Source organism: Dipodomys spectabilis, unplaced genomic scaffold (genome assembly GCF_019054845.1).
Source record: "Dipodomys spectabilis isolate Male_0828 unplaced genomic scaffold, ASM1905484v1 ptg000148l, whole genome shotgun sequence".
In the NCBI taxonomy this organism is placed as follows: domain Eukaryota; kingdom Metazoa; phylum Chordata; class Mammalia; order Rodentia; family Heteromyidae; genus Dipodomys; species Dipodomys spectabilis.
Window position 1 is genome coordinate 5,979,321 of NW_024870825.1, and position 15,836 is coordinate 5,995,156.

Genomic DNA, 15,836 nt, shown 5'->3' on the forward strand with positions numbered 1-15,836 from the left:
TGGTTTTTAAATTGTTATTAGAAAGGTGATGTACAGAGGGCACAGTTCATAAGTCAAGTAAAGAATACATTTCTTTTTTGGACAATGTCACCCCTTCTCTCACTTTCTCCCATTTTTCCCCCTCACATCTCCGATCACAAGTTGTACAGTTCATTTTCAGCATAGTCTCTAGTGAGTACCACTGCTGCATTTGTATTATTATTATTTTGTTCCAGTACTAGGGCTTGAACTAAGGGTCTTCTGCTGTTGCAGAGGCTGACACTCTACCACTTGAGCTGCACCTCTATTTTCAGTGTTTTTGCTGATTAATCTGAGGTAAAAGTCTCACTTTCCTGCTAGGTCAACTTTGAATGAAGATCAAGTGATGCTCAGATTTCAGCCTCCTGAATAGCTAAAACATGAGGCACTGACCATTTTTAGAAATGGGATTAAGTTTGGAAAATTTTTTATTTTTATTTAAATTAATCCCTACCAAAATATCTGTTTTCTCCAGCAGGTGGTAGCATCAAGTAACAATCTCAAACTAGTCATCAAGTGAAATTGCACTGCACACATCACGACTTCTGTATGATCCATGCCTTGATGATTTCTTCAGCAGCATCCAAGGTGCTGTCTTTCTGGAAATTAAATAAATAATTGTAATAATCACATACCAATACAAGTTCACGATGAAGATTTAAATATACATGATAACCATACTAGGACTAAATAAAGATTTAAGCAAATATTATCCCAGGTAAAGAAAAATTTTCAGTGTAAATGCAAATATAGAACCAAAAGATGAGAGGATAGTTTATCAGATTAACTATAATTATAGAAAAAAGTACAGAAGAGCTTAGAATTGAAAAAATATTAGGGCCTAGCCTCAGTAGTTCATGCCTGTAATCCTAGCTACTCAGGAGGCTGGGATCTAAAGAACACAGTTCAAAGCCAGCTCCAGGCAGAGAAGTTCATGGGACTCTTATCTCCAATTAATCACCAAAAGGCTGGAAGTGGAGCTATGATTCAAGTGATAGAATGATAAGTCTTGAGTGAAAAATCTAAGGGACAGTGCCTACCTCCTGAGTTCAAGCCTCAGTATACACACACACGCACACACACACACACACACACACACACACACGTGCACACACACACACACACACACACACACACACACACACACACACACGAAATCCCCAAACAGCAATCTATTCCACCCCTCATACTTTCCCCTAATAATTCCTTCATCTCCCAAGTATACCTCTCATAATAAAAAAAGTAAATAATGTGCTTATACTTTCATTTGCTTATTCCTGAACTTTACATATTATTTCGCATACTTTGTTCTGAACCAAGAAAGTTTAATCCATTATAAACATGACTAATTGTTTTCCTGTCAAAATTCCAATATAATTATTGAAAAAAAATAACATTATTGAAAAGGACAGGCATATCTCTGGTTTACGGCGAAACCAAAAGGGTAAGCACTAAAAAAATGTAGCTTTTCTTTCCGGTTTTTCTTCAGCTTTTCTAATTCTTTTTTTTTTTCTCATTTCCCTCTCTACCAGAAAGATTTGGCACAAAAGTCAATAGATGGGGTTAAGGGAAGTGGATGCCCACCTGTGGAGGCCCAGAATGGGCAAGGAGGGTTTCTATGCAGAGACCAGAGGCAGGCTGGTGTGGAGACTTGGAGGAGGGCACATCTGCTGGAGGATGACAGGTTGGCATGGGATGCCAAGGCTGCATAGTGAGAGTAACCATATGGGGTAGTGGCAACCCTTGATTCCAAATGTCAATGCCAGAATAGGATAATGGACATCTATGTAGTAGCATTCATGGGAGAGTGATAATAGTCAGAGGTATTGATGAAACAAATAATAATGTGAACCAAGCTCCTCAGTGTTGAAGAGGGGAATCACAAGCAAGGAAATGAGGAAAATCAGAGCAAATCCTGTGCTGGTGTTAAATATATCTGCACACAAATAAGTGCAGATGTAAAAATGTGTGCAAACAGCCCTCCATAGCTACCCAACTGCCGAACAGAGCCAGGATTTCCTAAACAATACAGTGTAACTATTTTATGACATTTACATACTTGGAGATGACTTATAGAAGGATGAGCATAGCTTACATGCCAATAGTCCACTATTATATATGGGACCCGAGTATCTGTGGATATTGGTAGATATGGATTTATAAACCAATAACCCCTGGATATGTACTGTCTATATAATAAATGTTTGTGTGTGCTTGTACATTCAAATATTCTCTACCTCTGTCAATTGGGAGGCCTGAGATCAGCAACACTCCAATAGCAGTAAGCTCTCTTACTGTCCAGATTTTGGATAAACAGCACTTTCCAGTAAAAGATATAAGATTCACTGAAAATGGCTGATTGCGGACTGGTGTAAATAACAATAAGGTAAATCTAGTACACCTTGTTATGGAGAACATAAAAACATGCTCAAAAAAACGATGGAGACATGCCAAAGAAAGCTAGCTCAAAGGAGGTCCTAATGGCCCAAATCTGGGGAAATCTGAATCTCAAAATAAGTAATAGTAATAATTGGCTGATTAAGACAGAAGTCCTAGTTTTTTACTAAGACAATGACTAGATAAAATGAATAATTTGATGGTATGCCTGGAATACTTCCATAATTTAATACACAAATATTTAAAATTGTTAATGGAAAAAAGTTAAGTTAAAAGAAAGCTTGGCAAACTACACCTTAATCAAGCAATTAAATGAACATCACCAGTAACAGGAAGAATTGAAATCATGTGCCACCTGATTCAACAAAAAGAAGAACGCATCATTTCCCTGATTTCCTGTCTAAGTGAACAACCTGAACTAATCAAGGGGAAACATCAGGCTTCAATACTATTGTCCAAATACTGGACACAGTGACTCATGCTTGGAATCCCAGGCACTTGAGAGGTTGAGAATCAAAGAATTTGAAGTTAGCCTAGGCAAAAAATGTAAGAGACTATCTTCAAAATAACCAGTGAAAGAACTGGTCTGGAAGTGTGACCCACATGACAGGGTGCCAGGTCTTGAGTTCAAACTTTAGTAAAGGAAGAAAATTTTTAAAAAAGGACAAAGAGAGGAACCATTCCAGATTGCAGGTGGAATAATATCTGGCCTAGACTGATGGCCTTTGGCAGGATTCTGGTCTAGACCTACTTGTACATAAACAACATGATAGGATCATGATAGGATCAGTAAAATTTGGGTTGGATCTCAGCATTGGATGGGATAGTAACTTATCCATGCTGACTTCATGATGCTGTGCATTTGGAGAAAAATGTCCTTGCTGATGGTGAACATTATAATGATGTACTTGAGGTAATAGGGTATCATCAATAATTAGAATGACAACTTATTCCAAAATAGTTTTTTTAGGTTCTTGAAACATATTGAATGCATTAAAAATTTTTTTTAGTGGTACTGGGGTTTGAACTTAAGGCTTTGCTCTTGTGCTCTACCATTTGAACCATGCCTTCCCAACTTCCCTATTTTACGTTATTTTTCAGAGAGGGCCTCATAATTTTTGTTTGGGTCAGTCTTGGAGCATTACTCTCCTGAGCCAGCTGACTAATGCCTTCAATCTCAGTTCCTCGGAAGGCAGAAATTAGGTAGACTGTGGACCCATGTCAGCACAAGCAAAAGGCATGAGATCTTATTTGAAAATAACCAGCAAAAAATGGAGTGAAAGGTGTGGCTCAAGTAGTTCAGCAAAAAAAGCTCAGTAAACTGATGCCATGATTTTAAATCCCAGTACCACCAGGAAATAAAAAATAAATAAATAAATAAAGCATGAGCCACCACACCCAGCCTCAAAATATTTTTAAGTCAGCCAGAAAACCTTTAGAGACAGCCAGCCTATCTCCCTCAGCATCTCTGGAATTTTATTATGTATCCGTTGATTGTTGATCTAGCGATTCATCTGTCTAATTTTTCCATTTTTACTAATGATGTGTGCAGAGAAACCATTGGGTCTTTGCTTATGCTTTATCACTAATAGGGAGTTGGTTCATATATTTCTTGAAATGCATCAAGCAGCACACAAAGAATGATTCTTTGAAATCTTGCAATTTAGAAACAATGCTCCAATGAAAACCTTTGACTATAAGTCATTCATAATGTCGAAGAAAACCCAAGGGGGGAAAATTAGATGTAAAATTGTTGGCTCTAAGGGTATGCAGATTTACATTTGGATGGAAACTTTCAAACTAACCATTGTAGAAATTTTACCTATTATACCCTATACTCAAAGTGTGAGAATGTTTTACAAGATTCTTTAGCTGTTTTGAATGTTGCCTATCAATCTAATACATGAAATAATTTTTTTTTGGTTGGTCGTGGGGCTTGAACTCTGGGCTTGGGTGCTGTCTCTTAGCTTTCCAGCTCAAGGTGAGCCCTCTACCACTTGAGCCCTAGTACTACTTCTGTTTTTCTGGTGGTTTATTTTATTTTTTTTATTTTTTATTTTGGACTGGTCATGGGGCCTGAACTCTGGGCCTGGGCACTGCCCTCAGCTCTTCAGCTCAAGGCTAGCACTCTACCACTTGAGCCACAGCACCACTTCCGGCTTTTTTCTTTTTGCTTATGTGGTGCTGAGGAATTGAACCCAGGGCCTCTGGCATGCAAGGCAAGCGCTCTACCACTGAGCCACCTTGCCAGCCCCCTCTGGTGGTTTATTGGAGATATGAGTCTCACAAACTTTTCTTCCTGGGCTGGCTTTGAAACAGGATTCTCAGATCTCAGCCTCCTGAGTAGCTAAGCTTACAGGCATGACCCACTGGTGCCGGCCTGAAATAAAATTTTATTGGGGCTTTAATTTTCATCAATTTTATTGTGAGTTTGAGCATCCTTTCACAACTTTTTAGAACTTTGGTAGGATTGATGAGGATTTTACCCCTAACATTGTAAGAGCGTTTTGGCCTTATTAACACTATCATTGTGAGCTGGAGTTCAGCTGCTTCCTTTAGCTTTCCATTACCTTGGCATGTTTGGGTGTTATTTTATTTTTTAGCCTTTCTAAGAGGTGCAGGTGGGTGTGTCAGTCCTCTAGGAACTTGCAGCTATTCCTAAACTGTCTTCCACTGCTGAGGGCTGATATGTTGGTCCTCACTTGGCCCCAGATGAGACCTTTCTTTTTGTCTAGATGCCTGCTGAACTATTTCTTTGTATTTGAAGCCTACTATCACAGATATATCTCTGTCCCACAACTTTTCTTGAGGCAAAGTATTTCTCTGCATTAGAGCTTGAACTCAAGGCTGCTTGCTTTTGTTCACCTTTTTCACTTATGTCTGGTAGACTATACTTGAGTCATAGCTCTAGCCAAGCTTTGTGCTGGTTAGTTAGAGATGGAGTCTTGCTGCTTTTTCTTTCTGGCTTGGCTTTGACATTTGATGCTCCAGGATTCAGCCTCCTGAGTAGCTAGGATTACAGGCATGTGACACTGACACCTGGTGTCATTGTGACCTTTTAAAGATTCAGAGCTGGTTCCTTTTTTGATTATGAAACACTGTTGGTAGAATTCCCTTGGCAAACTCCCACTGTATGCACGGGCACTGCTTCTGGGTAATGGGTGTGTTACCTGCTGTCTATGATTGGAAATGGACTTGCCTATTTCTATAGGGGAGAATTGGAGCGGTGTTGGGAGACAGTGGAAATGTTCCCAGGCTCACCGTACACTTTAATGCCACTAATGTAGAAGCCAGTCTTTCAGACCTTGTTCCCTACTAATGAATGGGCTGTCTCTAATTGAATATGTTTTCTCCACACTGCTTCCACACAACTTTAGCCACACTATGCACAGATGAATGGGGGAATTTACAGCTAACCGATTTCCTTTTCACTTGCCTCATGTGACTGTAGGCTTCTTCCTTATTTCTTCCCTCTGCAAATTCAGGTTGGCAGAACTTACTGTTTATGGCAATGACTATACAATCTGCTGGCTTAGTCCATGATTTGAAGATAGAGTCCTTTGTAAGTATCTTCCCTGACCTCCCTGCACCCCTTTCTTCAGACACTGGAGGCATTTGTGAATTATTTAGAATTAAACTTGGGAACTTTTTCTGAACTATTTCCAAGAAGAGAATAAAGGAGGATTGTGTTTATTATTTTAAAATTGAAGTCTGATGTTTCTTCTTCCTCCTGTTGATTCTATTGATAGCCTCAAATAATGTATTTGCAAACATGGTCTCTGATTGTTGGTGGCTCAACTTATGATTTTTTTTTTTTACTTTTACAATGGTACAAAACCAAAAGATATTCAGTAGAAAACATGCTTTGGATGTTGATGGTTTCCTAAGTAAGCCATATGTGGTAAGAGGATGTCTCCATGAGATATAGATCCAGGTCAGCCACGTGAAAATGAGGTGGAACAGCAATGCCACAGTAGCCTGTGAAACTAAGCCTGCTCTGCAGTTGGATAGTACATTTCATGCATTGATAACGTATGTTTCCATCAGGCTTATCTGGATATAAGCCCATGGAAAGTGGAGAAGCATATGTCCTTTTATTGTAATACTACAGAGCTATGGACAGCCTTTCTTTGTGTATTTCAATCAACTGAATATTTATACTGTTAGGTTATAAATATTTATAGTCTATTCTGATCAATCTTCAACAGTTTGCTTACAGGATATCTGTGACAGTTGAAAGCAGCATATACTTCATCTTGACTAAGTTTGTGGAAGATGAAGCAGTATAGAAAGCGCCTTAATTTCACTAAGACTGTTTTCTGTAGCAGTAACATTTGAGGACTGGTAATATCTTCAGAAACTCCTAATACAGGTTTGATGGTGTTGAATTCTTTCAGCTTTTGCTTTATCTGGTTAAAGCGTTAGGGATTAAATCCATGCTAGCAATTGTGCTACCACTAAGCCACATCCCTAGCACCCTTTTTCATTATTAAAGAATTTTCTTGCCAGGTACTAGAGGCTGTAATCCTAGCTACTCAGAAGGCTGAGATCCGAGGATTGTGGTCCCAAGCTAGCCCATGCAGCAAAGTCCATGAGAGTCTTACCTCCAATTAACCACCAGAACATCAGAAATAAAGCTGTGGCTCCAAGTAACAGGATGGGTGAAAAAGCTCAGGGACAATGCATAGGCCCTGAGTTCAAGCCCCAGGGTTGGCAGGAGTATTATCTTGGCCATAGAAACTGGGCTGATTTGTTTTTTTTATCTCTGTGATTTGAACATGTTATTTCATTATATTCTGGTCCCCACTGTTAATAATAAGAATCTAGATAACATTTCATTTTTCCTATATGTGAAATATACAGGTCGGTCTCTGGCTGCTTCCTTCCTTCCTTTCTTTCTTTCTTTCTTTCTTTCTTTCTTTCTTTCTTTCTTTCTTTCTTTCTTTCTTTCTTTCTTTCGTTCTTTCTTCCTTCCTTCCTTCCTTCCTCCTTCCTTCCTTCCTTTCTCTCTTTCTTTCCTTCCTTTCTTTCTTTCCTTCTTCCCCCCGCCCCTCTTCCTTCTTCCTTCTGTGTGTGTGTGTGTGTAAATAGTACTGGGATTTGAACTCAGGGCCTCAAGGCCTCATGCTTGCTAGGCAAGTGCTTTCCTGCTTGAGCCATATCCCCTGATCCTTTTTGCTTTATTCATTTTTTTTTCAGATAGGATCTCATGGTTGTTTTTCTTGTTTCGTTTGCCTCAGACTGTGATCCTTCTAAGTACACTTCCCACATAGCTAGAATAAATCTCTACAGATGTGTACCAACATATCTAATTTGTTTATTGAGATGGGAGCTTACAATCCCTTTTTCTCTAGCTAGCTAGTGAGATTCAATCATAATCTTTGTGATCTCTGTCTCTGAGTAGCATGCAATATCACTTTTTTTGAAGGTCTTTTCTTAACATTTGATTTTCAGTAGTTTAATTATGAAGTGTGTAGAATTTTGTTATTGTTATGTTTTATTTTTGCTTTCTTTCTCCTGTTATAGTTTAGAGCTTTTGAGATATTTTAGTTGCTTTTCTGGATATATTGTAAAATTTTGTCCATTATTTTGTAAAATACTTTTACCTTTTACTTCCATATTCCTCCTCCTCCCTCTCTTTCTCCTACTTCTTGTACTCCAATGGTGTGTATATTTTTACTTGATTCTATCTCATGTATCAAAGGTTGAGTTTATAAATTCTGCTTTGGGTTTTCAGTTGGACAATTACTCTGGATCTATGTTCAACCTTAACCCCTCCCCTGTCCTCTGCTATCCCTCATTAAGCTTTCATATTAGATATTATACATTTAATTTATTGAATTTCAATTGGTTCTTTTGTATGGTTCTAATTCTTCTGTTAACTCATTATGATCATATCTTCCTTTTGTTTTCTGAACATATTTCCAATATTTACTTGTTTGTTAATATCTACCTCCAGGTCACTTCTAGATAGGTTTCTACTGAATACTTAAAACTTACTAGTCTCTCAGCCGGGCACCGGTGGCTCATGCCTATAATCCTAGCTACTCAGGAGGCTAAGATCTGAGGATTTCGGATCAAAGCCGGCCAGGGCAGGAAAGTCCGGGAGACTCTTTATCTCCAAAAAACCAGTTGAAAAACTGGAAGTGGTGCTGTGGGTCAAGCGGTAGAGCGCTTGTCTTGAGCTGAAGAGCACAGGGACAGCACCCAAGCCTGGAGTTCAAGCCCCATGACCGGCCAAAAAACCACAAAACTTACTGGTCTCCTTTTCTTGATTTTTCACACCTAGCAATTATTAATCATATCATGGACATTGATACTTCCTTGCAAAGGTGTCTGACTTACGTTGTCTGTCCTCTAAGAGACACTGAGTTTTGTTCTGGTACATGCACAACTTCATGACAACAGCCCAAATATAAAAAAATGCATATATGTATATAATTTTTTATAAAAAGAAATAAAAGGTGCTCATAAATTGGAAGGAAAGGTATTATAATGGATAGTGGAAAGGAGAACTTACTTTAATGAAGCAAAATCGCACAAACTTCTCAAACTGTGGTTTAGTCTCTGAATTACAGAATGCTGAAACAGGAATGGCAGATAGTTTCTGAAAAATAAAAAGGATGATATAACAGGAAAGGTACTATACTGGAAATGTTAATTATGAAACCATGGAAATAAAATGTTTTTTTTTTTTCAAAATCTCCCCCAAAAGCTACAAATGGAACAAACACCAGCTAACAAAACTATAGTTAATATTCTTCAAGCACATTGACAAATTTATTGGATAAAAGAACACAATTCCCTTGATAAAAGAATAGTTTTTTGATATAAAATACAATACTATACCACAAAATCCATCAATATTACCTTGTTTTTAGTCATCCATTTCACAAATTTATAGTCATAAGGTTCATTGCTCTTCATATCAGAGAGGTCAGCATCTAAAACAATGATGGAAATTAGGTGGCCTGTGAACATGAGCAACATGTATTTCATTGGCATCTACAGAGACTCAAACATGTCTCCTGATTTGAACGGTTTAGTTTCGAACCTTCTCTGAAGACATTCACAGAACATGCAGAAAACTCCTCCTGTTCATGAGGTACAATATGAGAAATTCATGGATGAGATTTCTAGATGGCTTAAGGTGATGCCACACATACACCCAATCACACTTCTACAGTGGTTATCATCATGCACAACTTGCACATGTATAAACTGCCACCACACTCCCTTTCCACCTAGGAACAAGAGTGAGTCTGCCATCATAATTAAGGAATAACAACTAACTCTACATTCACTAATATTTATATCTTCCAATAGATTATGAGGGTAAAGAATCCATTTTACAGCCTGTTATATCTTCAACTCGCTGATTAGTTCCTAGCATGAAGAATGAAAAGCATATTTGTTAAATGAATAAAATAATACTGTTCTTTGTTTATAAACAGAGAATGCATAGATCGCCTATTACACTTACTGTATAGCATTCCATACTTTGGGCTTCCATACATTGTGCTATTCTATGCTGTTCTAAATTTTTAATTTGGAGAATGAACCGTTCAAATACATATTCTTATTCTTTTTACTGTTACACACACACACACACACACACACACACACACACACACACACACAAATTCTACTTCTCTTAGAAAAACATTCTTTAGAAGTTCTTTTCTTAGGAAAATAGAATATATTGCCATGTTGCTATGGTGTTGACAGGGGAAAAGGGGGGATGAATATAATTATAAAGGGAATTTAAATCTATTTCTCCTTCCTTTTTTCTGTTCCTTCCTTCCTTCCTTCCTTCCTTCCTTTTTTCCTTCCTTCTTTCTTTCTTTCTTTCTTTTTGTCTTTTTCTTTCTTTCTTTCCTTCCTTTCCTTCCTTCCTTCCTTTCTTTCTTTCTTTCTTCCTTCCTTCCTTCCTTCCTTCTTTTCTTCCTTTCTTCTCTCTCTCTCTTTCTCTCTCTTTCTGTCTCTGTCTCTCCCTCGCTCCATCCCTTCTGTGTCATTTCTTAGTTTTTGCTTACAACAATCACTCTTTATCACTTGAGCCACAACTTCACTTCTGGATGGATTTAACTGAAGATAAGAATATCACACATTTCCTGCTCAGGCTGGCTTTGAACCAAAATCCTCAATTCTTAGCTACCTGAGTAGCTAGGATTACAGGTGTTAGCCCACCAGTGCTCAGCTATATTTTTCTCAAAATACCTGAGACAGGTTCTCAAGAAAGTAAGCAAAGCCATTCTTTATAGTTTAAGTCAAATGTACTAGCATATTTAAGTCATCTATATTGGCTTTTGAATTCCCACTGTATCTTTCATGCTTTTGAATCTCATTATCTTAGCAGAACAACAGGAATAACCTCTTATTTGTTACCCTGTCCTTATTTGTTGTCCTGGTACCAAATGTTATTCTTCCAAGTTCTAGAATGAAGCATGTTGGTCTAGAAAGACTGCTAGCAGAAAACATGTATTCACTGGTTAGAATATGTACCTCTGAGTTCAAAGCCCAGTTCTATTTATTAGTTGATTAACTTCAGTTACTTGACTATCTTTTTAATATTTCATCTCAGTCAGAATATGATAGTATATAGCTTTCTTAAGAATATGGTATTTGTAAAGCTTTTCATATACTACACTAGGTCATAAATGTTCAATTCATAGTAACCAGTCAGCCATTGTCATTGATCATAAAGGTAAATAATCACTATGGTTACAAATAATGTGATTTACTTTTATTCTCGTTTCCACATAGTGAAAGTTCTTGTTTTTGTCTTTAGTCAAAGTGTGCGATTAATCTTGATAGTCAACCTCACTGAATTGGGAAGCACCTAGTATAGTAAAGTACACCTCTGGGCATCTGGGTGAGGGAGTTTCTAGAGATGATTAGATCATGAGATGTGACCTACAAAATGAATTAGTCTCTTGCTGGAGTCAAAGTAGGATAATATTGTTGGGAGGTGGTGAAAAGTAGGAGGTGGAAGCCTAGCTGGAGGAAGTAGGTCACTTAAATGCTTTGTTTGGGTTCTATCTTGTGTTAGCCCTCTGTCTCCATTGTCTCCACTCTGCCTCCCCTGTCTGTCAGGAGGGGAAAAAGCTCCTCATGTGCTCCTGATTTCATGCTGTTTTGTTTTGCTCTGGGCCCAGAAACACTGAGGCAAATAACTATGTACAGAATCACCTTAAACCTTGAGCCAAAAATAATTTAATTCCCCCTTTATGTTAGGTATTTTGTCACAGTAATGAGAAACGTTAACTAATACAACAGGAGAGAACCAAACTCTAGCATCTTGAAGAGACCACGCATTGCAGTTTACTTAAAGAAAATGAAATAATGAAACAAAATTTTCTTTGTATGTTGGAATCTTTTAGACATTGACATTCTTCCTCATGGTGAAGGAGAACCACAAAGAAGGGACACATACCTGTCCCCCATCAGCAGGAAAGATTTTCTAATCAAAATCCTTTCTCATATTAAAAAAAAAAAACTAGTTGAAAAATCTAGGACCTAAACTAGTATTGGTGGATTAAGTGAGGAATAAATGGGAAGCTAAATCAAAGCCTAGTAGAATAACCTGAGTTGTTATTACTGTCCTTTTGGTAACAATGTCAGGATGTAATAAATCCTTTCTAGAATTTACTAGAAAAGCATGAAAGAATTGTTTTTATCTACAATGAAGCAATTGATGCCATTTTTCTATCTGCATTTGCTACCATGAGTCTCCAGTCCTGAGGGAAAGGGTAGGGTTGGGAGAGTTAGGGAAGAATGATGAAAGGGGTAACAAAGATCAAGAAGCATTATAATCATAAATCAAGATGTTGAATGGTAACTCCTTTGTAGAGCTACTTAAATACAATAATAATAAAATAGAGCATCTTCAGTTGATGCTAATTACAGCTATGAAAACCTAGGCAACCAAGACACAGCTTCTTCCAACTCTTCTCTGCCATTATTTTTTATTTATATACCATCATTTCCATTTACATATATTTTATATGCGTAGACTTAAATTCCTTTTGGAAACATATGATGCATAAGCCATTTTCTTTTAATAAGCAAAAGAATTCACAGGAAAAAAGTTTTGTGGATTTATGATTCAAAGGCAAAAATGTAAGCAATGCAAACTGTGCTATCTCTTATCATCTCATAAAATGAGCTACATACTTGGGCCCACTATAGGAAAAAATGCTTTCCAAAATGTATAAAACACAGGGAGTTCATGCAAAGATAGAGCTTGGGGTTTTACCCAACAGAGCTTTCTGGCCCTAGGGCTTTAAAAGCCTCTACTTACCACAGCTCATTTTCCTTGCAGAACAATTAAAGAAATACATGAAAAGAGAGACTTGCTTTCGTTTGAGCCAACCTTTATGGAGTGAAATCTTGTAATTTTACATCAGTTTGATAACCACACTCAACAAAAGCTAGACTGTATCATGCCAGAAACAAAGCTTAACAGGGTTGGGAAGTGGAAACAAAGGAGGAGGCAACAATGCTTGATAAGAAATGTACTCACTTCCTTGCTCATGTAATTGTAACCCCTCTGTATGGTATTTTCACAATGAAAAAACTTATTAATACAAAAAAACTTAAGGCATCTTAACACAGTTTCCAGATCTCTGCCTCCTCCATCCCTAGGACATATCCTATGCAAGGCAAGCACTTTGCCACTGAGCCACCTTTCCAGCCTCTGGACATTTCTTATGTAACAAGCTGGTAACCATCTCCTTATAGGACAGCCAGAGACAACTTACTTGATTTGCCCAATAATCTCAATGCTCCTTGTGAACTGAAAAGCCATACCACACTTAAAAGCTCCCAGAGTGTAATTCCACAGAGCCATGTCTGCGCTAAAACCACTAATTACAATTTGCTGAGTTACATCTACTTGGGTGACTCCTTAGAACACTAATAAAGGCTTTTGGGCAGGTTCCTTGTTCTCTCTTTAATTTTCCACTACTTCTTGAGTGTGTGTATGTGTGTGTGTGTGTGTGTGTGTGTGTGTGTGTGTGTGTGTGTGTATTCCAGAAGGCTCTTCACTTCCTGTCAGTCCTGCCAGGAGTATGGCCCTTTCTTCTGCTGACCTGATTGTCACAACCAAACTTGACTATCTTCCTGGCCAGAGCTCTTTTGGACTGTGGCTATCTTGGACCCAGAAACTCCAAGGGTGTCTGCCAGGATAAACAGGTTTCCTGTGAGAGAGAAGTTGGGTCATAGGTCAGACACTGAGGCAGCAAGTAGTCTGTTAACCAGGAGAAGGAAGTATTTTAAGCCAGGCACCTGGTAAACATTCATGACACTTTCTTCTGCAACCCCATCAGGGCAGGGCTAGAGGTTACAGCTCTCCAGAGACATATTTCAGGACCAACCAAATTATAGGAAAATCCCAACTTTTCACTTACCTTGAAACTTGTGAAGATGTTAATGAAATATTATAAAAAGTAGGAACTGCTAATATCAAAAATGCCAGCATATTAGGAAATAATTCCCACTTAGGAAATGTAAGGTCAAAAACAAAATCAGCATTTTCAAAGAAAATAAGTTATATATAAAATATTGTTATGCTCTCAACTTGTTAGAATGGCATGCCAGAAATTTTCTGAGATAAAACTATTTAAAATTCAGCTGTGGAACTTCAAGCAAGTTATTTAACGCTTTCAAGCCTTGTTGTCTGCACAATAGCTTTTTCAAATAGGTGTCTAGATACTTGATATAGAGTAGAATCTCGATAAATGTTATTCTCCTTGTTTATTTTATTTCAATATTTGAAAGTGGAAAAATTTCCTGAGGGCTTTTATATTTCTAGAAATCTTGTTCCTCTTAACAAAACACTTTATTTATTTTCACTACCTGTAAGTAATTGTACAAAGGGTTTTAATTCAACAATGCATCTTAATCAATGTCATCCCTTTTATCCTGTCTCTCATCTCTTCCAATTCCACACATCCTGTCAATTTTTCTAGTTACATTCCCCATATATATATATATATATGCATAATACTAGGATTGCATGATTGCATTCTCTCACCTTTCCTCTCTTCATTCGTTGAAGGAAAAGGAAATTTAATTTTTACTCAAGTGAACAAAGAATATTTCATATTATTTCACATACAGAGTTTTAAACTACACATCAGATCAGAATGATGGCAGAGTCTATGTTTGATAGAATACCTTATTTCATAACCATTTAACCACCATCACATTTCAAGAAAAAGTCCTATATGTAAAGGAAATTGTAGAAAAGGTTGACATCATGGAAATTCATCCTTTTCTATTAGAGTATCAGAGAAAATACTCCTAAAGCTTTGACACCAAACCTTTCCACATAAATCTACTATTATTTCACATGTATGTTTCTGTATATTTGAAAAAATAAAAACTTTCACAAACCTAGTGATGATACATCAGCAATGATAAAGTAGCCTCCGTCAGGAACTATGGGTTTGAGGCCAACACTTTCAAGCAAATGGACCATCCGATCTCTTTTGACTTCCAATTCTTTGGGCAAAGAATTAAAATAACATTCTGGGGCATCCATTCGTTTAATATCAATCCAAAAAGCTTGAGCCAAGGCTTCCTGTATGTTAAGATTAAAGAATGTAGAAATGAAATAAGATATTGTTACTTATTTCTCAGTTAACTTATTTGGTTTTTTTGTACATTTTATAATTGTAAAACTACTGTACAGAGGAGTTACAGTTACATGAGCAAGGTAATTTCCTATAGAGCATTGTTGCCTCCTCCTTTATTTTTCCCCTACCATCCCTTCCCTCCCACCTCCACAACTACTCCCCCACCTGCCAAAGTTGTAAAGTTCATTTTCAACATAGGGTCTTGTACATCTCATTGTTACAATGGGTCAACCTGTATCCCTAATTAAGCATTTTGTTTTTTTCCCTTCCCCTTCTCAAATTAGAGAAGTGTATATACAAGATGCAGGGCACCAGAATCAAATACAGTGAAAACTGTGGGGGAGGAACATACAAAGAAAAAAAATCACATGGTACATTATGAATACGTTATAAACAATAGCATAGTTAACTTATTTGTAATAAATAAAGGTCACCTGTGGAAGATTACTGAGAAAGTGGTCTCTCAAAAAATTATAGTTAGATTTCTGTGAACCTGTATTAGACTCTATAGATCAATGTAACTGATTAAATTGAATACAAGGAACTGATAAGCCATGAAAATCCAAACTGAAAAAGAACTAACAAATAAAGATGGCTTAATTAATAATAATAATAAAATACTGTTTTTTTTCCCCTAAAGTGAACAATGCAATGGCTTGTTAGATATTAGTTTGAAAAATGACCAGAACACTGATGAAGTAGCCAGTCTTTCCTCATTGGCATGGGTGACATGATGGAAATGAAAGCCAATCCACTCTGCAGAAGAGCAAGGACCTTCCT

The 15,836-nt window shown here is 37.3% G+C and overlaps 1 protein-coding gene across 2 annotated transcripts in view; it reads right to left on the reverse strand.

Annotated features, from left to right (window-relative positions):
- Positions 1–428: 428 nt before the first annotated feature.
- Kyat3 (kynurenine aminotransferase 3) overlaps positions 429–15,836 on the reverse strand; it is a 54,495-nt gene continuing 39,087 nt past the window's right edge. For both annotated transcript variants that reach the window (XM_042692358.1, XM_042692359.1), the window contains 4 exons: positions 14,815–15,001; positions 9,286–9,359; positions 8,936–9,022; positions 429–617 (listed from right to left, as the gene is read on the reverse strand). In XM_042692358.1, coding sequence (XP_042548292.1) covers positions 555–617; positions 8,936–9,022; positions 9,286–9,359; positions 14,815–15,001 — 411 coding nt within the window. In that variant the 3' untranslated portion in view covers positions 429–554. The remainder of the gene's footprint in view (positions 618–8,935; positions 9,023–9,285; positions 9,360–14,814; positions 15,002–15,836) is intronic.